Source organism: Muntiacus reevesi, chromosome 4 (assembly GCF_963930625.1).
Source record: "Muntiacus reevesi chromosome 4, mMunRee1.1, whole genome shotgun sequence".
Classification (NCBI taxonomy): Eukaryota; Metazoa; Chordata; class Mammalia; order Artiodactyla; family Cervidae; genus Muntiacus; species Muntiacus reevesi.
The window spans coordinates 8,512,480-8,539,158 of NC_089252.1; the positions used below are offsets into that span (position 1 = coordinate 8,512,480).

Here is a 26,679-nt window from a genome sequence, read left to right on the forward strand (position 1 = left end):
GTCTTTTTTCAGGAATCTAACTACCAACTGAATAAGAGCTGCAGGTGAAAGAGATGGCAGGATTACACCCCTAGCGTTGCCAGTCTGCCTCGTCTTCCGTTCAAAGTCTGGCGCTCATTTAACTTCCGGGAAAGGAATCCCTGGCACCCACGTCCGCACCCTAGGTTCCCACGCTCCCAGAGGCAGTTCCGGGCACAGAGGCTTCGTGGCCGCGATCGCGCATGCGTGCCGGCCGCGCGCAGGCACCACGGCTCCGCGCATGCTCAGAGGCGGAGGTAGGCGGGGCCTGGGCCGGTGGCGGAGGCCGGTTCGCCCCGCCCGCGCCTACAGCTCCGCGCTTCTCTTCCGCGGCCCGGCCGGCCGGCTTCCCCTTCCGGGCGCGCAGGCGGCGGCTGCCGGTGCTCGTTTCTGTGGCGGGCGCTGAGTCGGCTCTGGCAGCGCCTGTGCGGCGAGCATGGCAGCGCAGAGGCGTGGGCCCGCTCTGCGGCTCTGCGCCGCAGGTAGAAGCCGCGAGGGCGATGCGGGCGGGCGCGGGGACTGTCTCCAGGTTGGGAGAGGCCTGCGCGGCCGCCGACCTACCTTCCCGTCCTGGGTCCCGGGTCCCGGGTCCCGAGTCCCGGGTCCCGACACCCGACACCCGACACCCAATATCTAGCGGGCGCTGTGGGGCCCTTACAGGCGCGGCTCCGCCGGAGACGCGCGCCTTCCGACCGGCAGCTCCGGCCGTCGGGGCGGCGGGGGCTTCGCGGAGCGCGGGGTTCCTTCGGCGGGCGTCGAGGGAGCTCCTCCCCGGCGCGCGCGCACACCTGCTCGGCGCTGGGCTCTGAGCCTAGCCAGCTCGGAGGCATCCTCGCCCGCGCGGGCGCATCCTTGCCGGGCCCCGGGGCTGTGCGGTGTGTCCTGGGGACCGGCTGGCTGGTCCTGCTCAGTCTCGGCCCCGCGTCGCCGTCCTCCCCACGACGGGTCCACTCGCACCGTTTAGCTCCCACCGCCTGCCCGACGCTGCTCTGTGATCAGTGTTAGGAGTCCAACCCAATTTTGTTTCTGTCAGTTTGGAGGTGGGGGGGACAATATTTTGGATGGCGTTTGAAGTTTATCTCTGAGATCGTTGCTTCTAGAGGAAAAGAAATATAGACAATGTTCACATCTACCCCAAAAAGATGAGATGGTGAAAAACAGGATGAAAGTAAAAATATATCTAAAAGGAACTTCCGTCCTTTAGAATTACTGGCCTAGGTAGAACTTGCTGTCACCACATGGTCATAAATATTTATTAACCGGGTGAACGACTTATGCTTTTGCCTAATTTGTGTCCTGGGATGGATGAATGGTGTGTTTTTTGGGAGGCTGTAAAAAACCAGAAACATTTTATAGGTGAACGAGCATATAATGTAAGCCACAAGATAAATTAGCGTGTATTTTACTGTATACATTTTGTCTTTTGTTTTCAGTTTTTCTACTGGATCTGGCTTTCTGTAAAGGACATGTGGAAGATCTAGATGACTCGTGAGTTTATCTGTTTTTAAATAGTATCTTCATTTCTTCCAGCTGTGATGTTATCTGAATACTGGTATGAGTCCACTATTTTTTAAAATAACACTTGTTTTATTGAGCACGTAAATCTGTGGTACATAATTTGCTAATTTTGTTTGGAGGTAGATTTTTTTTACTTTGGAGTGTAGTTGATTTATAATATTATGTTAGTTTCAAGTGCACTACGTTGTGTGAATCTAATCCTTTAATAGCAGACAATGGCCAGTGCTTACCTAGCACCGGTTTTGCTCCAAGAGTTGCACAAAATGGGATTGCACTCGGCAGAGTTTTATGAGCAGTCATTAAAGTAAAAACTGGCAGAGTCTTCTGTTTTACCTGTACAGTGTTAGTCACTGCTGAGTGGGTGCTGGAGTTTGGTAACCATCCAGTCACACAGTGGGAATCACCAGGCCTTGCTTGTCATAGGTGAGGAGTCCGGCTTCAGACCAGCATCCTGTGTGTGGCTTTGGGGCCTGAGCATGGGCAGTGACACGGCTTTTCCTGGCAGGTCCCTGGGGGGAAGCTGCCCTGCCCGCTCCAGACGTGGCGCACAGACAGTCCACCGCGGTCTCTGGTGTGGGGTGAGCCCTAGTCATGGACTCGGGACCCCCAGCCGTCTCCTGTGTGTGTGTCTGCATTCTCAGCCTGCGGGCCCCTTGTGGAGACCTGCTGGTGGGGGCCTCGCCTCAGGCGTTTCTTAGGGAAACCTCCTTATTGAGGGCTTGGCTGAGACCCTTTCTGCACGTGGACCCCGTACCTCTCCTCTCCTGTCCCTTCCGTCCTCCTTCCCCTCTGCGCGTGGGTCCTCCTCGAGGAGGCCTTTGGTTCCGGCCTTTGGCCTTTGGTTCGGGCCTCCTCCGGGGTGAGATGCATCTCTCAGTGCTGAGGAGCTGGTAGCTCGTTTCTGCCTGCTGGCCTGCACTGGCGCAGTGAGTGAGTCAAGTCTTGACTCTCCGTTTGGCTGGTTGTCCTCGTTCGCCACCCTTGCGCCCAGCAGGGTGCTCTGCTGAGCAGAGAGCCCCAGGGTCCCCAAGGATGCTCAGCAGCCTTCCTGGTGGGTATCTGGCGCCCTCGTGGATTGTTCACAAGCGCTTTGATTCTCAGAGAAGCCGCTGGGAACTCAGGTGAGTTTGTTAAAGTGTGTGGTGCCTAGAAGGGTGTGGCAGCCCAGACCTGCTCCTTTCGGAGGAGGAGGAGGAAGCAGGGTGAGCCGCTGCAACGGACCCCGACTCACTCAACCCTGCTGAGCTGACAGGGCTGGCCCTCCTGGAATGCGCTTCCCAGGTGGTAAAGAAGCTGCCTGCCAGTGCAGGAGACACAGGTTTGATCCCTGGGTCAGGAGGATCCCCTGGAGAAGGGAATGGCAAGCCACTCCAGGATTCTTGCCCGGGAAATTCTTGCACAGGAGCCTGGCGGGATACAGACCACAGGATCGCAAAGAGTCGGGCATGACTGAGCGACTAAATAACAGCAGCCTCCTGTAAGTGAAAAGCTTGTCTGGCCCACCTTCCTAGTGTCCGTGGCCACCCGAGCCTCCTGTGAGCTCCGGGGTCTGCAGTGAGGGATCAAGGACACTGGGCAAGGAGGCCGTTCACTGGGCCCGGGTTCTGGGTTTGTGCTTTCTGCTCCTGCTTATTGCTGGGCCCCTGTGAAGATGAGACACTGGGTTTCTGTGTCTCTGCCCCGATAGACACTCTGTTCTGTCTGCGACACTCACCAGAATGGCCCTGTGCTGAGTAAGGGACTAAGGGAACTAGCCAACGAGCATTCTGTGCTGTCAGCTGAACGCGGGGACTGAATTATTCTTTATCCCAGAGCGAGCGGACGTGCAGCTCATCACCTCCTGGGCCCACAGGAGGATGGCCCTTGGAAATTCAGGCACCGTCCTAGCTTGGGCGGGTGAGCAGGGATTGCCTCGACTGAAGAAGACTGAACCGGGGTGAGAAGGCTGCCTTGCTCTCTAACCCTGGCCGGGGCTAAAACACCTCCCCAGGGACTGATGACCTCGCTGGGCCAGTGTTCGCAGCAAATGGAGCGCCTTGGCTCCTCATCCCCCTGTAGGGACCCCGGATCCAGACTGCAGATGACTCTGGGTTGGGTCCAGCCAGCCCCATGCTTTGCACTGATTTGGGCCACACTGTCAGGCCTTGTGAGACCTTGTTTGTTGTGCAGGTTCCCCGAGGGCACTGGATCTGGTGATGCCTAGGCTTTGCGGCCCAAGCCACGCATCCGCGAGCGCAGTCATGGGTGTACAGGGCACCCTCCATGTTAGCCCTGATCCTCAGGGGTGCTCAGCATCTTAGTGAACAGTTAAAGGGCCAGTCTGACCAGCTGATGTAGGGGTCAGGGTCACCATGGCCCAGATGACACCTCTCAGGCGAGCAGTCTGGGGTCTCACGGCAGCAGTTTCCCGGTTGGGTGCTTCCCGTTAGCCCTGTGTGTTTGAACACGCTGTCTGCCCCCTTCCTTTACTTGTTGCCCGTTTACAGTTACTGACACCTTCCTCTCCACGTGGGGCCCCGTCTGGGATTCCGTACCAGTCAGCTCCTTCCCATTGAGGGGAGAGGAGAGAGGCTATTAAGCATCAGATGATGGGAGACAGTGGCCCCCGCCATTTACCTTTGGGTGCAGAGCTGCCTGCAGACATCAAGAATAGTGGCCATCAGTGAGAGCGTTCTGGCTGAACAATTTGCTTAAGGTGGCCATGACACCTGGGTAGCCCCACAAGATGAATATAAAATAGAATTTTTTACTGTAAACCCCAAGGGAGTTGAGTGAAAACATTTGGGTTCCCCAACCTGGGAGCCGATTAAAGGCGCTGTCCGTGTCCACAGATGGCTGCAGCTGGGTGGATGTGAACACCCGGGAGCTCCGGTCTGGGGAGTGTGTTCTCTCTGTCTTACCTGTAAGGTTAAGAATCTTACTAAAATATTCCCCTAGAGAGCTTCTGTCATTCATCCAGTATAGATTGAATACAGATCACTGTGTGAGGCATGGGTATTTGAAAACAAATGCACTCTTTCTTGATTAGTGTGTCTGTGTTTTGATAACATGTATATAACAACAACGTGTGGAAATTGATGAGAATCATAAAGAGGGTAAAGGTGATACGGTGAGATTGTTTCTAGCTTTGAGTAGTTTAGGAAGGCATTATGGAGTTAGCAGTGCTTTTGACTGCTAGGATTTGAATATGAAAAATTACAGTAGAAGCTCAAATGAACATTGTGAGTTTATCTGCGGTAGGTGCCATAGTCTGAAAATCTTGGGGGTGCCTGTCTGAGTGGAAGGGTAAACTGGAGCCAGATTAGTGTAGCCATTTGTACTTTTTTTAGTAGATGGGGGGAAGGGACCTCAAAGATAACATATATGAGTAACATGGTAGGAACTGGGTTTTAGGAGAATTCTTTGACTGTAGAGTATTGTGTTGGGCTTCTCAGGGCACCCCGAGGCTCAGCGGTCGACTGGGAGCCCTCACGGGACTCAGTCGAAGTGAGCGAACACACAGCACCATCAGCAGAGGGAAATGGCTCGTGGGGCGGATTCCAGGGGAGCCAGGAGCAACTTCCCAAGAGTCGTCTCTCCGTAGAGTCGCACAGGGCGTGCTTAATTTCTCCACTAGGAGTTGCAGCCACGTGTGACATGGTACCTGCCGAGGGGGCTCATTGGAGACTCTGCCCAAGGACTTTTCTTGGGGATTGGCCATGTCAGCACCCCTCTGCCTAGCTATTACGAACCTCCCTGAAGGAAGGTGGCTGTTCACATAACCACGCTGTTTGTGCGGTGGCGAACCAGTGAGCCGCCCTTAACAGGAAATGGGGGGAACCCTCCTGAGAGTCAGGTTCCCAGATCCCACCCAGCGGCCAGGCCTGCCAGCAGACTTCTAAGGCTCACCCCCGCCCCCACCCCGCTCTGTTCCCTGTTAGGCCCAGGTGTAAGTGGAGGAGAGGGGCTCCAAGCTGAAGCATTTACGTTTCTACAGAGTCCCACTCGAATTTTTACTCCTAATTTATCATTGCTCTTGTTTTATTAAGGTGTTTATGGATATGATCTAGAGGTCACTGAGTAAAACTTTTAAAGTAAAACTTATTGAAAAATTTGTCCCGTGACCCTGTATTTATCAATTTGTTATCTTTACCTGTGCCATTCTGCTGTAAAGTGGAAACCTACAGTCAAGATCTGTGTTCTTGTTTTTTAGGTTTAAAGAAAATCGAAAAGATGACATTTGGCTTGTAGATGTGAGTATGTAAATTTTTTGTACAGATCAATCATCCCTCCCATTTTAAATGTGACTTCCCATTCTCCTCACCCAAATATGGTAACAGACGGTACCAGTGTGCATAACCCACTTTGTCTTCTTGGGTATACTATCGGGGATTTTATATTAAAGTGAACCTCAGAGCCTTAGGATCTCTGGCAGGGGAACCTGTTTTTGATGAAATTCTCACGAGGTCCACTTGTGCATTATGTCTGAGGGCGATTATAGTATGGCTTTATCACAGAATTCACTCTCAGTGTTTAATTTCATCCAAGAAATTGAGTATATTAGTATCACTTGGCAATCAAAGTCATATTTTCATCTTGAGAGTGAGAGAATCAGCTTTCCATCTTTTCCTTACTGTGACGTTTTGAATGTGTTTAAACCTGTGATGTCTGGGGTGCATTTTGACATGCCTCAGTGAGAAAGTGGGGTGAGTGGCAGCGAGAGAGATGGAATGAGACGGGCAGAGCTGATGGTCACTGAAGCCAGGCAGCGAGGCGTAAAGGTCACTGGTTTGTCTGTCTCCCTAGATATAGGTTTGAACATTTCCATAGGCTGATATTACAAGAGAGTTAAGTCTTACTTCATAAAAGTACAACACACAGTTTTTGTTATGCTGCCTAACGAGAGGCACCTAAGTACCACCCCAACCATCTGGTGATTCTGAAGAAGGAAGAACCAGGATTTTAGTTTCATCAGCCTGACTTGTCACTGTGCCAAACTGTCTTACCAGTGGTTATACTTACAGGAGCAGAGTCACCTACTGTGTTTTGGTTTTTGCAATAGAAATAAGTTGATGTTTGTCATTAACACTTAAGGGGTGTACGTGTGATATATGCAGTGTATTTGATGGTTTAATTTTATATCTAACATGGACATACTCACTTGGGAGCAAAGATGTTTTTATTTTATTTAATTTTTTTTGCAAAGGTGTTTTTAATCGTAAATCATCTATTTTAAATAGATATCAGTAGCCATTTAAACTGACTTTAAAATAATATCAGTATTGAGTTATATCCTAGAAGATGACATGTGTAGGTTTGTGTGTGTGTGTTTATTTTGTAACCACTTTGATATATTTAGACTTTTGGTCCAAAATAGATTATTATCCAGTCGTTTAGTGAAAAAGATTCTTGTACAGTTAAGGTTGATATCCACAGTAGTACCGCATCTTAGTGGTATTCTCTCTCTTTTTTTTTAAACAAGTTTTATGCACCATGGTGTGGCCATTGTAAAAAGCTGGAACCGATTTGGAATGAAGTTGGTCTTGAGATGAAAAGCATCGGTTCTCCAGTGAAAGTGGGAAAGATGGATGCCACTTCCTATTCCAGTAAGCAGCTACTCGATTTATTATTTTTCTGTTCTCATAATGCAAGTGTTTTAATTACAGGAAGCAGTATTTAAGGTAGCAGGAAGAAGAGATTTCAGACTGTGTATTTTATGAGTTAGATGCGTTAACCATTGAGTGTGTGATATGCAGTCTGTGTTAATCTTATACTTAATACAGTTATAGAACCCCTGTTCCTACTGGGAGCCCACTTGAGATAATCAGTTGCCTGAGACAGCTACAGGAGATGGAGTGTTGAACTCTGCCGTCGCTGTGAGGGTGAAGAATGAGAGCTGGTTGTCTGAGCGGCTGAGTGGCGTGGTCTAGGAGTCCACGGGCGCTCGAAGGATGAGGCGAGCTAACATGCGAGTGGGGATCAGGAGAGTGCTCACGTTAGAGGGTGTTACAGCGAAATCGTTGCGCTGTCGATGAGTTCAGCGAGTCTGCACCAGACACAAGAGTGTCTTCAGGCAGAGGCTGGCAGGTCGCAGCCCTGGACAGGCGGCCCCCGCCGGCTTTGTGCACGGAGCTCCTCTGAAACAGTCTCTCCTGTGTTTACTGTTGTCTGTGTGGCTGTTTCTGCGACCCAGAGGCAGAATCAAGTAGTTACAACAGAGACTGTCGCCCCACAAAGCCTAAAATGTTTATTATCAGACCCTGTACAGGTAAAGTTTACCAATAGCTTTCTTAGCGGGTTTGGGAAAAGGCAGAATTAAGTTCAGAGAATATGAGGTGTCACACAGACTTGGGGAGGGCACGGCTCAGATAGTGGATCAGGCCCCGCTCTGCCTGCTGCTGTTTCCTGTGGCCCGAGGGACGTTTCTTAGCATTTAACAAATCGCTAAGCTTTGATTTCTACACCGGTGGATGTTTAATCACGATGCATTTTGCCGTGGTTGTTTTGAGCCTAGAATGATACAGCACATGTGCTGTCCCGTGTAGTGTGCCATAAAATGTGGTTCCTTTTTCCATTAATTAATGAAGAAAGGGGAAGTACGACTTATGAAATGGATATTTCATTTTAGGAAGTCAGCATTGTACTCTAGGTGTAAATTTAGGAGAAGACAGACCTATGTTTTAAATCCAGGTCAGTCATCTCTTACTTTTGTGGCTTTGGGGGAGCTCTTAACCTCTCTGAATGTTAGCGCCCTTGTCTGTAAATGAGAGAGAGATAATTCTCAAGGTTGTGAGGATTGTATTAGTATTTCTTATTCAGAAGCCCTAGCACAATGGCTTGCACTTGTTAAGTGCTGAGGGATAATACCAGACTTTAAGAGCCTCTCAGGTGGGACAAGGTGTTTTGGGTTTTGTCAGTTGTCAATAGAGAGCTAACACACATTTTTGAGAAGGCAGATGATTTGATAATGCTTTTGGCAGAAACATGTAGGATGAAAAGAGCAGTTATAGACAAAAAGATTATCTAAGCTGACTTTTGTATGCATCTTGATATAGGATACTGGGAGGCCAGACTTGAGTGGTTGGCAGGAGAGTAAAGAGACAATAATTCTTAATAGATATTTGCAAGGGTTAAATCACAGATTTGCTAGATTAGCTCTGGTATAAAGAAAAACAATTGAAAATAATAGTGTAAGAGTCTTAGCAAAACTCACACTGAACTATATTACCATTACCAGGAAAAAAAAATTATATGTAATTCTGTGTTTTTGTGTTAGTAGCTGTTTCAAGTTTGCGGTTTTTGCTTTATTGATGCTTGCGAATATGGGGAACTAGAGTGCAGGTGAGATATTAGAACTAGAGTTGTTGAGTCACACAAGTGAACTGCTGCGACTTTAGGAGGGGTGAGATGGATGGTAAGAAGTTTGAGAAGATAATATGGTCGAGTGGGTATTTCCTGAAGTAATCTTTCACAATGTTTAAGAAATTACTCCTTTTAACTTGTGAAAGTAAATGCTTCTGTCTAGGCATGTATGTTGACTAGATGTGCATACACGTACATTTGTCTATGTTGTAATGCATTCGTTTCACTGAGTCAAAGGGTAGTCAATAAACAAGTAAATTGTCTGGTGTTTAGTGTTTGATGCCAGTGATGGATGCATTTTTCACCTTATTATAGAATCGAGATGTTTTGTTTGCTATGGAAGAAAGAAATACCATCTTCCTTAAAAAAAAAAAAAGAAAGTTGTTAAGTATTCAAAAACTGCTGTTTAGAGATTGCAAATGTATTTTTGGCACATAATTCTTAAAGCTTTCTTGAATATTTCAGGGCAGCTCAAATACAGGCCTTTTAGTAGAACTTGGACTCAAACAGGTAAAGAAATTGAGTTCCCTTTTCAGGCCAGCTGTGGACAGTGCTCTGCCTCTGACGGTAGAGCACTGGAGGACTGGCGGTTTCCTGCACGCCTCCTCCATCCCCCTGGGGAGCTTTGCAGGTGGTCACGGCACCAGTGTTTCCCAGCGTTTAGTCGGCAGGCTACCTGTGTTAGGATACCCGGGTGCTCAGTGTGAACTCAGATTCCAAAGGCCCACACCTCCCCTACCAAATGAGAATCAGATTGAGTCATGAGAATCTGTATTTTTAACGTGGACTTCAGGTGATTCTGCTGCATACTTGAGTTAGAGAATCATTGAAGTAAAGTATAATTTTGATGGATCGTCCTAGGATTTCAGTTTGGCGTGGGATTGGATTATTCAGTGATCAAGTAGAGAAAATCTCTTAGACGACTTGAGGGTAGCTTAGTTCTCAATCATGTAATTGCAGTGATTGAAATGAACACCATCATATTCAATCCAGCAAGTCTCTGTGTATAGAATTGTTGAATGGGAGAGATTTGAACTTTCCTGATTTATCCTGCAATATGTATTTGGAATTTTATCAGGTATTTCTTGATGGCATGGTTTTAACTTGTTATTCAACTTCTTAATGTTATTTGATGTATTATGTCCAGTGTAAATTCATATGTTACTTTGGCCTTTCTTTTTCTATATATTCTTTAAAAAATGAGGACAAAAATGTTCTCATCCAAAAGTTAAAATGTTACCATGTTACCAGGAATCCCATACTGATTTCTATTGTGAAACCACTGAAAATTCCACTTATTCCTCTGCCTGAGTGTGACTTCATTTTATGTAAAGATCATATTTTACTTCTCTGTGATGTATAAACTTTCAAGGGCATTTGACCAATAAGATTCTTATTCTCATTCTGTGATTCCAGATATATTTGCACATCAGTCATACGTTTCTAGATTATAAGCCCTTCTAGTCAGTGACTGTTTTTCAAGGTTGTTCTGAGTTGGTCTGGTGGACATTTGGGGCCAGATGATGTTTTGTGGGGAGAAGAGTTTCCTGTGCATTGTTGGGTGTTCAGCCCCGTCCCTGGTCTCTGCTCACGGGATGCTGGTAGCTCCCTTCTCCCTCCCCCATCACTGTCAGCTGAAATCCCACCAGGGATGGAAGTTAACGTTCAAAGAACCGAGTGTCTAAAGGGTGGGTGGCATCAACTCCATCTTACAGGCAAGAAAACTCAGGTCCAGGAGATTAAGTGATGGTGCAAAGTGTGCAGCTGGGATTCTCTCACTGTGGCCTATTAGGAGAACCGTAACATCAGCTATAAAATTCCATCGCCATTTTTCTCGTTGGTTGCATATTTCATTTTATTTGACTTGTGTACAGATATTACACTGAGTTATGTAAGCAGTTGCTGCTAGCTCTTCCCTCCCTCTCCTGATCAGTTACATCTGTCTCTATATTTTGGCACTTCTTAATGAGGTGCAGTTGAAGGTAATCAGAGTCTGTGTTTGCCTGCCTTCTTAATTTGAGGTGAGGAGCATTAAGAACATATTTACTCACATAATCTATATTTTTACTTGGAAGAGGGCAATCTTAATAACAACAATATTCAGTTAGAATAGCCTTGATCCAGAAGTATTTGCAAATGATATGACCAATAAGGGTTTAATACCAAAATATAGAAACAGCTTATATAAAAAAAACTCTATCAAAAAAAACTACCTGATTTAAAAATGGGCAGAAGACCTAAATAGACATTTCTCCAAAAAAGACATACAAATGGCTAACAGGCACGTGAAAAGATGCTTAACATCACTAATTATTAGAGAAATGCAAATCAAAGCCACAAAGGCATGTCACCTCTCACCTCTCAGAATGGCCATCATCAAAAAGTCTACAAATAACTAATGTCGGCAAGGATGTGGAGAAAACAGTTGTGTACTGTAGGTGGGAATTAAACTGATGTAGCCACTTAGGAAAACAGTATGAAGGTTCCTTAAAAAACTAAAACTAGAACTGCCCTATGATCCAGAAATCCCACTCCTGGGTATATGTCCGGAAGAAATGAAAACTCTTAATTTGAAAAGATACATGCACCCCATTTGCAGCACTGTTGCTGCAATGGAAACAGTCCAAGTGCCCATCAACAGGTGACTGGTTTAAGAAGATGTGATATACACACACACACATATACATACACAGTGAATATTTAGTCTTGAAAAAGAATGAAATTCTGCCATTTGCAGCAATATGAATGGACCTAAAAAGTAGTATACTTAGTGAAATAAGGCAGACAAAAGACAATAAATATTGTATGTTATCACTTGTTTGTGGAATCTGACAAAACCAATGTATATGTTAATATCAAAACTGAAACGGACTCACAGATAATGGCGAACCAAGTTTGGATGTCGGTAGGGGGAGGGAAGCAAGGAGGGGCGAGATAGGAACGTGGGGTTAAGAGCTACAGACCAGTGTGTAAATAAGCAACAAGGTTATGTACAGCACAGGGAAATGCAGCCCTGTTTTATAATAACCTTAGGCAGAGGATAATCTGAAAATATGGAATCACTATGCTGTAACTAATACTGAAAGCCAGCTATACTGAATTACATATATGTACGTGTGTAAAACGTGACAGAATTAAGTCCTAAGTTAGAGGTAGGTGCAGATACATCGTGTAATTGGTCTCAGCTCACAGGCTATTCAGACAGGACCTGTATCCTCGTATATATGCACCAGCTTCTTATTTCTGTCACCCTGTTCTTTGTGTCACCTCTGATAAAAGCTGTTGTTGATCACTGGCCAGAACCTTCTGGTCACCTCTCTCCGTGTTTAAGGGAGAAGGTCTAGAGTTGAAAAAGGAAGGAGGAGAGATTTTCTGTACTATTTGCCACAAATTCACTTTGTTTTTTTCTTGTGCATTGCTGTGGGGGAGAGAAACCAAAATTAATGATTACTAAAGTGATTGGTAAATCAGCGCCCAGTTCTTTTATACCCAACTATCATAAAAAATATTCTGGAAATAAAACAGGGAGTGGTTATATGAGTAAATAAAGTGTACTTTGCATAAATTAGGATAGTTGTATAAATATATTGTATTTTGTCTACTAATTGATAATATTTTATTTCTTTTTTCCTGTCCTAGTTGCCTTAAATCTGTAAAGTAGTATAGTTTTGACTTTCTATAGTGATTACTATGCCTCTTAAAGTCCTCTAATTCTATGTTGTTTCCTTATTTTCATTACTATTTTTTGTTTTCCTTAAAAAGATGCCATTGTAGTGACTGTATCTTATTTTAATTACCGTGAGGATTTTACAATAATCTTTGAAGTAACTGAAATTATTAATACTCTAGGTTATTACAAAAGCAGAAACTTTTAAAATCAGTAATGTTGCTTTTAGATCATAAATTATTTTTGCAATTACAGTTCATGTTTTTAAAATTAAAGTACAAAGCAGTTCTTTTAAGACTCAGAAAACACTAAAGGGAGAGATGGGCCTTTTTTTTGGTGAAATACGTGTTCTGTAAATGAAGTCAAATAAAGAGTGAGACTTTATATATGTCTGGGTATATACATATATATATATATAATATTTTAAAAAAACAAGAACATCTTTTAAAATAAGTACTTTAGAGATAAAATTTACTCTTTTGGAATTTAGTTTTTGTTTTGTCATAGTATTTTTGTGTAAGTCATAAGTTGGATTATCAATTATTTTGTATGAGAATGTCATGTTTTTTCCTTTTTGTGTGTTTACATTATTTTTTAAGAGTTAAGAACAACATATCTGTATGGGTTTGTATAAGTATATTTTTCTTAAGTAAAAGGCTCATTTATTACCTAGTTTCTCATTTTTAAAAAATTTAGAATTATTTATTCTTTTTCTTATCAAGGCATTGCTTCAGAGTTTGGAGTTCGAGGTTATCCAACAATTAAGCTGTAAGTTGAGTGTTGTATGTTTATATGTGTATTTTTATTAGTTCACTCTACTTACATTTTATTACATTAATTTCCAGTAGCTTCCTTGGAGAATTGAAGACTTGGGTTCAGCAATTCTTTTTAGGTGCAGTGTGGTCCAGGGAGAGGGATCCATCTGTGCTTCTCTTTGCACTTAAGTTAATGTGTGGTTTAAGGCTAATTCACCCAACGTGTTTTGAGTTGGACTATGAGGCGCTTAGCGGGACAAGGTGTACGGTTGTAAATTACAACAGGTCTTTTACCCCTCAGGCGCTCAAGAGTGTATTCTGTTTAACTTGTGAATCCTGTCTCATAACAGATGTTACTTTTCTATAATTAAAATAGACCTATTTTATTAGAGGTTAAAGAAAAAGAAAATAAAATTGACGGATATTAGTTATCACCTGTAGATTTGACCATGTCTAACACAGAGCATATACAGTAAAAAATATCTTGTCATAATTCTAAAGGCCTTGTTTTGTAATCATGATTTTATTGAATTTTCTCATGAGTTTAATCCTGATCTCACCCTTATTTTGGTAATACGAAGAGTTGAGGAATTACTTGGAAACTTATTTTTGTAAGGAAACTTATTTTTGTAATAAAGTAAGTTATTTTTTTAATTCTTTGGGTTCTGTGTTGGCCTTCCTCCTCCCACTATTTAAAAATGTTTGCTAAGCCTCTTAGTTTCCTGTGTTCAGTTAATTATCTTTTTCTTCTGGTTTAATTATAGGTGTTCTGTTGCGCTTTCACAACTTTTAAAATTTCAGTTAGTTGGACACAGTTCATTGGCCAGATTTTAGAAGATTATCTAATTTTCTAGAAGAGCTGTTTTTAATGCGTTGTTTTACTCTGCAGTCTTGGTGCATTTATCACGTTACTGTGTTGTATTGCTTAAAATTGGTTTTATCTTTACCAAAATATTTTTAATTCCCATCCTTTCACTGACCTTTTAGTAGAGAAGATAGTAAGACTTATGCTTTGAGTTCTATACCATGAATGTGTATGTTTTACATTTATTATAAGGCATAAATATATGCAGCTGTCAAGCAGTAAAATATTTTCACATAATTTTAGAAAAATATAGTCTTTTCTTTGCATTTTGAGTTGTTGACCCCTTGAAGGCAGTGTTCAGCTGTTTCTCCCCATGATTATGCTGCTTCTAAACCTCCATTTACTATTTTGTATGCTATAATTTGTGTAACAATAGAGAGTGATTATCATTAAATATGAAAACAATTAATGCAAGCTTTTATCTTGTTTTCTTCTTTTAAGATTAAAAGGGGACCTAGCATATAATTATAGAGGACCACGAACAAAAGATGATATAATTGAGTTTGCTCACAGAGTGTCAGGGTAAGTTTGTATTATGACAGGCCTTTATGATATCAGTATTTGAAAATTAAATGTATTTTAATAAACTGCACTGAATATACATATTTTTAGGTTTTTAAATGAAATTTGTCTGTGAGGAAAGATAGAGTTGCGTAGCATATGCAAAGAGCTTCTCTAGAAAAATAAAAGGGTCCATGATTTATGTTACATATTTGTTGACCTCACTCACATTTAAATTTATTTTGTGTATAGAAGAGCTTTTCCCCAATGGATTTTTTAATACATTTTCAAGACTTGATTACTTCCAACAGCTTTGTGAATCTCAGTTTTTATTTTATGATGATTCTGCCTTTGTACTACCTGGTTTACATTATTTTTCACATTGTCTAGTTTCAGTGTTAAGAGAAACCCCACAACATGATATTCTGAATAGTCTTAGACTTTAATCCCTAGCCTGTGATATGTGAAGATGTTTTTTAGATGTAGCTAAGATTCTTTCCCTCATCTTTCACATGCTCCTGTATGCCAGCTGTGAGGTATTGTTGCACATTTTGCTTAGAATATAATGTAATAGAACCCAGAGATTTTTTTGAGTTTTAGATCTCTGAAGTTTTACTGTTAAGAAAACAAATTTTGTCTTTCCTTTTGGTTTGAATTTGGTGAATTTTTGTTTTTTAATCTACATCTTGCTGGCATATATAGAAAGTTGGTGCATATAATTATTCAGTGGGATTATGTATAACTTCTTGAAGAGAACATTTATCAAAGTAGGTTACTTTGAAAGTATAGTAGCTTATGAGTTTGACAGGATGTAATATATTGATAGCTCTAAATATTTTTAAGTTAAATTGAAATACTGGAATGGATTTGTTGGGTGGCATGATACTACCTAGCTTAAATTGTTTGAGAAAAGACACAGAATTAGGAATGATCTTTGAATATTAAAGTTTGCAAAGCTTTGATAAAGTATAATTTTTACTGTATTTTCTTACTGATTGCATGTTTCATTTTATTTGCTTTATGAATAATTTTGAGGTAACTTTATATTACATGAGGGGGTCTCTAGTAGGATTACTTTATTCCCCTATGGTTTAGATTAGTCTTTATGTTTTGGCAATTTTAAGATGACCTTCTCCTGATGTAACTAGGACTGAGTCTACTGCAAAGGAAATTTCAAGAATCACTTCTGGAGTTGCGTCACTTACCAGTTAATTACTTATGCATTAAAATAGAGACTTGAATAGAGTGATGCAATGCATTTAAAGAACTGTGCATTTTGAAAATATGTTTGCCTTTGCAGAATACATCTTGTTCCTTTTGCAAATGTGATGGAATAAAAATCTTATAGACCACATTTAGAAGACGACTGCCTCTTAGCTTTTAATAATATTTCATAAGTCATATGTTTTATAGTCACCTTTGATGTAGTTCATTTCTCAGTTTATTTGGCTTTGAAATATCTAATAAAACTTCTTACAGTTTTGTTTTCATAAAATTCTTATATGCTACCATTTTCCATTTTATTTTTCCCAAGAAGAATAACATACTTAGGAACATTTTAGATTTTATTCTTTATAGGGTGTTTTAAAACTACATAGCATTTAAATGGACAGAGTAAGACATAAATGTTCTAAACATAATGTTATTAACTCCTGGAATAGTGTTTCACAGTGTGTTTGTGTGAATGATCTTTTGAAAGGGAGAAAAAAAATTATCTCTCACATGGATGATTTTGTTCTTAGCTGAGGATTCTAAATGGATTGTAGTCCCATCTTCGCCTATCCAAACATTGGTTCAGGTGATATTCTCCAGAGGGACATATTTAAAGCTTATTTTTTAAACTGGTAGATCAAATTGTAGGTACTTTGTTTTTATTATATGGGTTTAATAGTGATCATGGGCTATAGTTCGTAAGATTTATGTGGATTGAATGATATACTTCAAATGCAATTCATACAGTAATAAAAGTTTGTGACGTTAGACATGATGGGCTGACATAAGTAGAAATAAAGTATGTACTAGTCTTAGTTCAAATACAAGATTTTTTTCATTTGTTCTATTTTCAAACAGGGCTCTAATTCGGCCACTTCCGAGTCAGCAAATGTTTGAACATATGCAGAAAAGACATCGTGTATTTTTTGTTTATATAGGTGGAGAGTCACCTCTGAAGGTATCAAATGATTTTATTTTTTAATCCATAAGAACGGATGTATTGTAATTTAATTTTCTGTATAATGAAGACTTTCATGAAAAACTCAGGACTTATTTCACCCTTATTAGGAATACTTTCGTTCAATCTAAGTGTTTTTATAATAATAGCACTTTGTCATATACCCTCTATAGTATTTGCCTTCATGAAACAGTTGAGTAAAAAGTGGGTGGATGTTGCCTGCCTTAGTCTTTCTTCTGTTCCTGACCTGTTTATTTAAATTCTGTATTGCTTTTCAGCATTTTGAGACTTTGAGACCGCCACACGCAGTTGAATGTAATAGGCAAAGGCTCACTGTTTTAAGATTGTTGTATACATGTATGTGTGTGTTGGCATGTGTGGACATGCACTTCTCTCTTCATTAGCAAATTAATAAATATGATTTGAGGTTGTTTTATTTAATGAACGGTATTTGAAGGTGTATAAAAGCACTTAGTTATAATGGTCTTTTGCCTAAGAAACAATTTATTTACGTTTAATCTTTCCACATGAAAGGATTTAAGGTAGCAAATTGTCGTGATCTATTAATATTAACAATGATACTACTTGCTCTGAATGTTTAATGAGGAATGAATTTTGATCTTGGTTACTATTTAAAAGTCACCTTGTTTCTGTTTGTATCTTCACAGGAGAAATACATTGATGCTGCTTCAGAATTAATTGTATATACTTACTTCTTTTCTGCCTCAGAAGAAGTCGTCCCTGCGGTAATACTTAAAGTTGAATTTTAAGTAGTGTGTTAATATGTATATTCAGCAACTGCTTATTGTCCTTTAATCGTTGTGGTATGCACAGTTTTAAGTCCTGGATTATTGATGACAGCCAAAGTCATCAGGACCCTTGTACGGTAGAGGTTATGTTCTTGTGGATGGGGAAGTGGATTAAATTTTAGTATTGTAGATGAGTCCTTCTTTGCTTGGGTCCTTGGGAAACAAAGCTATACACAAGATATAACTGCTATTAAAAAAATAATAAAGCAGCAATGTGGCCATTTAGAGGTGGGCTGGCTGTTCTTGATTGGTTGATCAAGAAGTGTCTGTCTGTGGAGGAAATATATCTGAACTGGGACTTACAGAACGTGAAGATCCGTGGCCAAAGTAGACCAGGAACAGGGACCAGGTGATACAAGCGCCCAAGATGAGGGCCTGCCCGGCACAGTGGAGTAGCCGCAGTCGCCAGCCTGACTGTACCGCAGTGACAAAGGAGACGGGAGGTAGGCCGAGCCCGGTGGGAGCCTTGCAGCTCATGGCCACGCCTGCGAGGGGCTAGGGAAGGGCTTAGCCTCAAGTTCCTTTTAAGGACATTCCTCTGCTAAGTGCAGAAAGAACTGGGTCAGGATGAGACTCAATCAGGAAGATTAGTGGAGCTCTTGAAACAATCTAGGATTTAGACTTGAAAGGTAGTAGAAAAATTAGGGAGAAGGGAAAGAATTATGTTTGGAGATGGAATTGTTTGAGCTTGTTCTAGAGGAAAAGAGATGAATAAGAAGTCATAATACGTGTTCTTTTGGTTGTGATTCATTTTGATTGAGAAATAGTTGTTCAAGTTCAAACATGAAAAAACTCAGCCGTGACTTTGAATTGTTCAAATGCAAAATAAAGATGTGCTTTAGTAATTTAATAAAAGGATGACTCTAGGTTTTTGGTTTGAACAACTGGGTAGATGGATGGTGGTGTTACTTATGAGCTTGGAAATACTGGAGAAGGAACAAGTTAAGAGTATGGGAGGAATGATCAAGCTTTGAAGGTTTGTTTTAAGTTGACATATTAAGCATTCAAGTACAAACATCAAATAAGTTGTTGGATATAAGGTTTGGGAGTTAAGTGATAGCTACATAAATAATAAAATAAACTTCTCAGACATGGAGTGCAAATTTGGGGAGGGTGGCGGGTAAAAGGTCCCAGGTCCTAAGGACAGCAGAGAACAATGAGAAAAGCTCACCAGTGAAGTAGGAAAACAAGGTGAAAGGGAAGCCAGAATACAAGGTGTTTAAGAGAGGAGTGGCCAGTTGTGCAAGATGCTTGTGAAACACCAAGATGCGGAGAGGAAGGAACAGTGGTGTTTGTCCCCGTGGAGGTAGTTGATGGTTTTAAGAGAAATGGTTTCAGAGGAGTAGTGGGGACAGGTACTTCACTGGCGTGTGATTTCAGAGAATGGCTGGCTCACCCAGGGATGCCCTTGGAAGGGAGAGACGCGGGGTGTTCTGAAACGCTCTGGGAGCATCAGTGTGGATGGTGACCAGCGGCGTGCTTGACGGCAGAGCCTTTCCCGAGGGCTTTCCCGCTGCCCTTCAGGGGCTGTCTTCATGACGCTGTGGCATATTTTAATGCAGGGTAGCCAGATCATTCTCTGTCACCTGAGACATACCTCCCTCCCTTTTAATCCTTCCAGGACAGCTGTCCTTTCTTTTATTATTTTTATTTTGTTAGCCATCTACTGATTTGTTCATTGTTACGTCCAGCATTACCACATTCATGTGGTAATTCCCTGTGGCTTACCCAAGTTACATCTTTCCTGCTCTGATGCTGATTTCTCTGCTGTAATTTTAGTCTTTTGAAATTAGTACAACACAGCTCCCTTGGTAGCTCAGCGGGTAGAGAATCCGCCCGTGCAGGAGACTGGGGTTCAGTCCCTGGGTCGGGAAGATCCCCTGGAGGAGGGCACGGCAGCCCACTCCCGTGTTCCTGCCTGGAGAATCCCACGGACAGAGCAGCCTGGCGGGCCGCAGTCCCGGGGTCGCAGAGTCAGACATGACTAAGCGCAGCACAGGGATAAGAAGCAGGCACCCACTGCATGAATTTCTTCTTATTAATTGCCGTTAGGAGTTCTCATTCATGAGACAGGTTACCGTCTGAGCCCGCCCTTGCCTCTCCGGGACGTTAGCAGCTCTCACCCTCCGGGGAGGTGGTGATGCATCCTGGCTTCACAGGAAGCTGACTCCTGGGTGCAGTGATGGAGTCTCTGCCCCACAGCCTGGGAGTTTGGGGGAGGGCGGGCCTGTGCCGCCTGCCACCTCCGCCCCAGCTCCTCCGCCATTTCAGCGTGCCGCCTGGACCCCACTTCTTGTGATTATCTTTGTCTGTTAGCAGCTCTAAGAATATTCCATGGTTCCCCCATAGCAGACAGGGCACTGTACCAGGGGATGTATCAAGAGGTAACAAGCCCAGTCACTGGAAGAGCTTGAGATTGGCTGTGTTCTTTTTAACCATTTGTAACTTTTTTGTTAGCATCGTGAGTTTCCCCCCAAGTATCTTCCAATACTTTCAAAACTCATGGTGACCAACAGAAAATTTTTACCTGTCAAGCTCATTTACTCTTCTGGTTTTTGCAGTATGTGACCCTGAAAGAGATGCCTGCCGTGCTTGTTTTCAAAGATGAAACCTATTTTGTTTATGATGGTAAGTTCCAGTGCTTTGACTGATGTAAAACACCTTATAATTAAAACGCCGTGTCTATTCCAGGCCTTAGATGTTGATGTCAGATGCTGCTGCTGTTCAAAAACCCGTTAGTTCAGTGACTGCTGGGTGTTTCTTACCCTTCAACTTCATGTTTTCCACTCAGCGGTCTTTCATTCTGAGTTTCCTTACAATAAATTTCTTTTTCTTTTTTTTTAATCAGATCATTTGCCTTCTTTAGAAATGAGCCCTATGCAGTTTCTCTACATTAAAACATTCAGAATTCATTTTAAAAGGGTCTGACATTTGAGACACACAAAGAAGTGGAAGAAATAAGCCATCTTCCACAGTGAAGCCTGCTTATCCTACCTTTTCATTGTTGTTGATAATGTCAGGAGCATGCAGATGAAGCTCAGGGGGGTGGTTTATTTTCTAATGAGTTTTAATTTTATCACTTTCGTGTATAATCTTTAGAAAATTTGACCTGGAGTGGAGATTGTGACCCAATAATCAACTTCTAGTTTTATGTTTACCCTCCTATGTCATCAATCTAAATGCATAAATACTTTCAGATTTGCATTATATTACTTATTTTATAGGTGTGATAACTTGAAAATGTTCTATTTAGCAAGTGACCGAAAAAGCACATCTTTCAAGAAGTCAGTAAAATCCAGTCTTCCTCCAAACACATTGGTAGGCGTTTCCATCAGCTGCTTTTTTATGCAGTTGTGATCATTTTTCAGAATTATATTTCTAATCAGGACATAATTCTCTTGGATATTATGTTTCCTGTCAGAGGAAGTATATGATATTAGAAAAGGGCTAAAATACTATGTTTGACATTATATGTGATTTTTTTTTTTTTACATAAGAAAAAGGATGTCATAAAATACAGAAGAGCAAAGAAATTAGAGTAAAAAATTGCCCATAAGGACATCATCCAAGAAGAATCAACCCAGGAAAACTATTTAGTAGGAGTGTATATATGCCTTCATTTTATCATTCTGTCAGTTTTCTTACATACTTCATTTTTTGCAGTGTTACAGTCATGTTGTATTATTTTGTCACCTGCTTTACCCCTTAATTATTGTAATTTTTAAAAACCTATAAATGACCTTCCTCAGTTTGTACCGTAATGATTTAAATTACTTCCTGTTTAGGGTATTTCAGCTATTTCCTATATTTTTATTTATTTATCTTTTGCTATGTTAATGATGCTGTAATGATGAATTGTTTTGTGTATTAATCCTTTTTTTTCATTTGATTGTTTGCTTCGAATAGCTTTCTAAAAATGAAGTTTATGAATTTGATTACGGTCCTGTGTCAGGCATTTTATAAATATTGCTAGATTAAACACTGTAACATTTTAATGTCATATTTATACTCTAATTTATTAACTTTGTTTTAAAGAGTACGAAGATGGTGATCTGTCATCTTGGATCAACAGGGAGAGGTTTCAGAATTACCTTACGATGGACGGCTTCCTCTTATATGAACTTGGAGACACCGGTAACAGCATATGTGCAGCTCCATCACTCTGCAAGGCTTTTCCTTAACTGATTACATAAATCTATAGGAAATGAGTTTTTAATTCCCATTTCATAATAGCATTCCTTCTTTCAGGCCTGAATGCCAGTTCAACTTTATGAGAATATAGATGAATATTACCAAAGAACATACATGTGGAATTAGCTAGAAAGGGTTCATTAAAGAATCAATAGTGACAGGGAAAACAGAGCCTGGATAATAAGGAAATTACAAAAAAATAATCCCCAGAAACCTGTCCTCAGAAGACTGATTTTGTAATAGAATTTGGAATACAAGTTATCACAGCCTTTGAAAGCACAGTTCCACTTGTGCGGGAAGTAAGGGTGTCAGATTGGCATGGTTTCTTGACGTTACATGCTCGAAAATGATAAGCAAAGCAAATATAAATATAGGTGTGAAAAGAACGCTGTAAGAAACGAGCTGAATGGTCTCAAATAGATGTAAACTACAAAAATTGTAAGAAGCCAACCACATAAGTGTTAGGAAGAAGTGCTTTGTTAATTTATATTAATTTTCAACAGAATACTTATTTTCGTCAGTTTGTGAGTTGTGTGAAAGAATGAAGTTTGAGTATATGAATTGTTAAGTATTTACCATTACTGGAGCTTCCCTGATAGCTCAGTTGGTAAAGAATCCGCCTGCAGTGCAGGAGACCCTGGTTCAATTCCTGGGTCAGGAAGGTCCCCTGGAGAAGGGATGGGCTACCCTCTCTAGTGTTCTTGGGCTTCCCTTGTAGCTCAGCTGGTAAAGAATCCGCCTGCAATGCGGGAGACCTAGGTTCGATCTCTGGTTTGAGAAGATCCCCTGGAGAAGGGAAAGGCTAACCCACTCCAGTATTCTGGCCTGGAGAATTCCATGGACTGTATAGTCCATGGGGTTGCAAAGAGTCGGACGCAACTGAGCGACTTTCACTCACTAACTGATGTTTACGTTTTGGGGGTGGGAGGTAGGTTGGAATTTATCACTTGATGTTAAATAATTCAGGGTTTCACTCTGCTAAACATAATATGTTTAAAATAATTGGAATTGGATTTAGAAGCTATATACTCTTTTCCTGTTTGTAAGTACAGTAATAATTGGAAAGTTTGTATAATGAGGATTGTTGAATTTAGATATGTCATTCTTCATTTCAGGAAAGCTTGTGGCTATCGCAGTAATTGATGAGAAAAATACATCAGTTGAACATACCAGGTATAGTGCCTTGAAATAGTTTTAAGCTTCAACTATTATCCAGTTCAGACTTTACATGGACTTCAAATAAACTTGATACAGTAGCTTACTTTTCCTGCAGCGTTAAACATTAGATAAGGCAGCAGATAACTATAATTGAATAATTATATTTTTTCAAATTGACAAGATGGAATGTTCATGTGTTTTTTATTTTCTTACAGATTAAAATCAATTATTCAGGAAGTTGCTAGAGATTACAGAGACCAGTTCCACAGGTAGGTGTTTGCATTCTGGAAAGTACCATTATCTTTGTTTCATTATGTTTTGTAATACAGTAAGGCAAAAATAAGGAGCTGAAATGAATTACAGCATGTTGCATTTTATTATGAATTGTTTGGACTTGAAGTTTGTTGATACATGTCTTACAAGTTAGAAAAAAAAACTTCTAATTTGAATCATACCTGTGTCTTAGGATTTAGGGTAAGTTTGTGGTAAGAAAACATGCCCATATACAAGCATATATTTCAGAAGTGTTGCGGACTTGGCTCCAGACCACTGCAACACAGCAAGTCATACGAAATCTCTGTTTCCCTAGTACATGTAAAAGTTGTGTTTTGATACATACTGTGGTCCATTAAGTGTGCAGCGGCACTGTGTCTAAAAAATGCCCATACTTTAAAAATGCCAGTCATCACCGAAGCCTTGAGTGAGCTGTAATCTTTTTGCTGGTGGAAGGTCTTGCCCCAGTGTTGAAGGTTGCTGACTGACCAGAGTGGTCGAGATTGGGGTTTCTGTGGCTTTTTCTTAAAATAGAACAGTAACATCTGCCTCATGGATCAACTATTCCTTTCCTGAACAATTTCTCTGTAACACTGACAGCATTTTGTCTTTCAGAATCTGAGGTGATCCTCTTAAACCCGGCTCCTTTGTCAGCTAAGTTTATGTAATATTCTGAGTCTCCCAAATGTTGTGATTTCAACAGTCTTTGCAACCTCTTCCCCAGGAGTAGATTCCTGGAACTGCTCTTTTCTGCTCATCCATAAGAAGTAATTCCTCATCCATTCATGTTATCACAGGATTGCAGCAGTTCAGTCTCCATTCCTAACTCCAGTTTTCTGACTGTTCACTACATCTGTAGTCATTTCCTTTTCTGAAATTTTGAATGATTCAGAATCGTCCGCAAGGGTTGGAATCTGCTTCTTCCAAACTCCTCTTGGTGTTGATGTTTGACCTGTTCCCACGAATCATGAATGCTGTCAGTGGCTTCTGGGATGTGACTCCCTGCCCAGATCCACCAGAGCTCTGCGGCAGCTGTGGCCTTAGGAAATGTGCTTCTTCAATGATAAGACTTGAGCGTCAGAATGACTCCTTGATCCATGGGCTGCAGAATGGGTGTTGTGTTACGTTAGCAGGAGGGATCACAACATTCATCTCATTGTACCTCTCCATCACAGCTCTTGGGGGACCCAAGTGCATTGTCGACGAGCAGATAGTTTGAAAGGAACCTTTTTTTTTTTTTCCCCTGAGCAGTAGGTCTCAACAGTAGGCCTTAAAATATTATTAAACCATGTTGTAAATAGATATGCTGCACCCAGGCTATGTTGTCGTAAAAAGGCAGGGTAGATTTAGCATAATTCTTAAGGACTTTTAATATTTTTAAAATGATAAATGAGCATTGGTTTCAACTTAAAGTCACGAACTATGTTTGCCCCTAACGAGAGTTAGCCAGTCCTTTGAAGGTTTAAAAGCCAGGCATTGACGTCTTCTCTCTGGCCCCAAAAGTCCTAATGGTATCTCCTTCTGATAGAAGGCTGTTTCATCTACCCTGAGAATCTCTTCTTTAATGTGGCATATTCATTAATGATCTGAGCTGACCTTCTGGATAGCTTGCTGCAGCCTCTACATCAGCTCTTGCTGCCTCACCTTGCACTTTCCTGTTATGGAGAAGGCTTCTGTCCTTAAGTCTCATAAACCGCCCTCTGCTGGCTTCAGATTTTCTTCCCAGCTTCCTCGCCTCTCTCAGCCTCCATAGAACTGAAGAGAGTTAGGGCCTTGCTCTGGGTTAGGCTTTGGCTTAAGGAAATGTTGTAGCTACTTTGATCTATCCAGAACCCCCAAAACTTTCTGCATGTCAGTAATAAGGCTGTTTTACTTGCTTACCATTTGTGTATTCACTAGAGTAGCACCTTTAATTTCCTTCAAGAACTTTTCCTTTGCATTCACAACTTGGCTGACTGTTGTGCTGCAAGAGGCCTAGCTTTCAGCCTATCTCAACTTCCCTCACCTTCTGAACTGCATCTTTTATAGCTTTTGATTTAAAGTGAGAGACACAGGACCCTTTCACTTGAACATTTAGAGGCCATTATAGGGTGATTACTCCATCTGATTTCAACATTGTTGTGTCTCAGGGAACAGGGAGGCCAGAAGAGAGGGAGAGAGATGGGAGAATGGCTGGTTGGTGGAGAAGTCAGAACACGCACAACATTTATTACTTAAATTGGAAGTCTTACATGGGCACAGTTCATGGCACCCCAAAATCACAGTAGTAACATTATAGATCACTGCCTATAGATCATCAGAGAAGATATGAAAATAATGAAAAAGTTTGCAATATTGTGAGAATTACCAAAAATGTGACTCAGTGACACAAAATGAGCAAATACTGTAGGTAAAATAGCACCGATAGACTCACTCAACAGAGTTGCCAGAAACTTTTAATTTGTTAGGAGAATAAAAAGAAAAAAACATACTGTCTGGGAACTACAGTAAAGCAAAGCCCAGTAAAATGAGGTTGCCTGTTTAGTCATGCATTTGAGGTACAGTTGAGTGAGCGAGCAGTCACAAGTCAGATGCAGATAGATGATGATTTTAACAGGAACTCAAAGAAAATGGAATGTAAAAAATAGGTGGTATTTTTCCTGAGCGCTGAGGCAGTTTGTTACTGTCACAGGACGGTCAGTGTAAATCTGTCACATTACTTGCTTATTATGCCCTTTTTATGCTGAGTCTCTTAATGATGTGTCCTATATATATATATATTTTTTCCTATTACATAGTATGAAACAAAATAGAAATGTCTTAAAATTTGCTTGTTACATCATGTTTCTATCTCCAAAGCCAATAGGATTTATACTTTTTAATATTTATTGTATATAATCTATATGTTATATGTTTACAGTATTTACATGTTTAGCAAGTAATAAATTCGGTGCTTTGTATTTATTCTTTTTTGGTATTTAATATTGCTCTTTTTTTCTCTCTTCTTTTTGGTTGTTGATTAGGGATTTTCAGTTTGGCCACATGGATGGAAATGACTATATAAATACCTTGCTGATGGAGTAAGTAAAATGCTAAATTTTTGCTACCAACGCTTCTTTGTTTTTTTGGTCACATTGTGTGGCTTACAGGATTTTAGTTCTTTGATCAATGTTTGAACTTGTGCCGCCTGCAGTAGGAGTGTGGGGTCCTAACCATCAGATCGCCAGGCAGTCCTGACTATCAAGTTTTTAAATTTCTCTTTTTCAAAGACAGGCAGAGGACCAATAGCTGAAAGAAAGCAAACCTTTGTATATGTTAATAAAGATACATTCCCATTAAATATTTTACTTTAGTTTTTAAAATCTGTATTTGAAACTAAACTTTAAAATTCTCTATTCTAAAAATATACTCCCATTTTAATGTTGATAACATAA

General features: G+C 41.2%; 1 protein-coding gene across 2 annotated transcripts in view; it reads left to right on the forward strand.

The window, feature by feature from the left end:
* The first annotated feature begins 279 nt into the window (after nt 1-279).
* Nucleotides 280-26,679, forward strand: part of TMX3 (thioredoxin related transmembrane protein 3) — a 36,835-nt gene continuing 10,435 nt past the window's right edge. Inside the window, exons 1-13 of one of the 2 annotated variants that reach the window (XM_065932315.1) lie at nt 280-500; nt 1,452-1,506; nt 5,729-5,768; nt 6,998-7,121; nt 13,267-13,312; nt 14,606-14,686; nt 16,736-16,835; nt 17,504-17,581; nt 20,206-20,272; nt 21,680-21,778; nt 22,951-23,008; nt 23,209-23,262; nt 26,269-26,325. In XM_065932315.1, coding sequence (XP_065788387.1) covers nt 455-500; nt 1,452-1,506; nt 5,729-5,768; nt 6,998-7,121; nt 13,267-13,312; nt 14,606-14,686; nt 16,736-16,835; nt 17,504-17,581; nt 20,206-20,272; nt 21,680-21,778; nt 22,951-23,008; nt 23,209-23,262; nt 26,269-26,325 — 905 coding nt within the window. In that variant the 5' untranslated portion in view covers nt 280-454. Of the gene's footprint in view, nt 501-1,451; nt 1,507-5,728; nt 5,769-6,996; nt 7,122-13,266; nt 13,313-14,605; nt 14,687-16,735; nt 16,836-17,503; nt 17,582-20,205; nt 20,273-21,679; nt 21,779-22,950; nt 23,009-23,208; nt 23,263-26,268; nt 26,326-26,679 lie in introns of those variants that run through there. The other variant, XM_065932316.1, reaches the window with a different exon arrangement.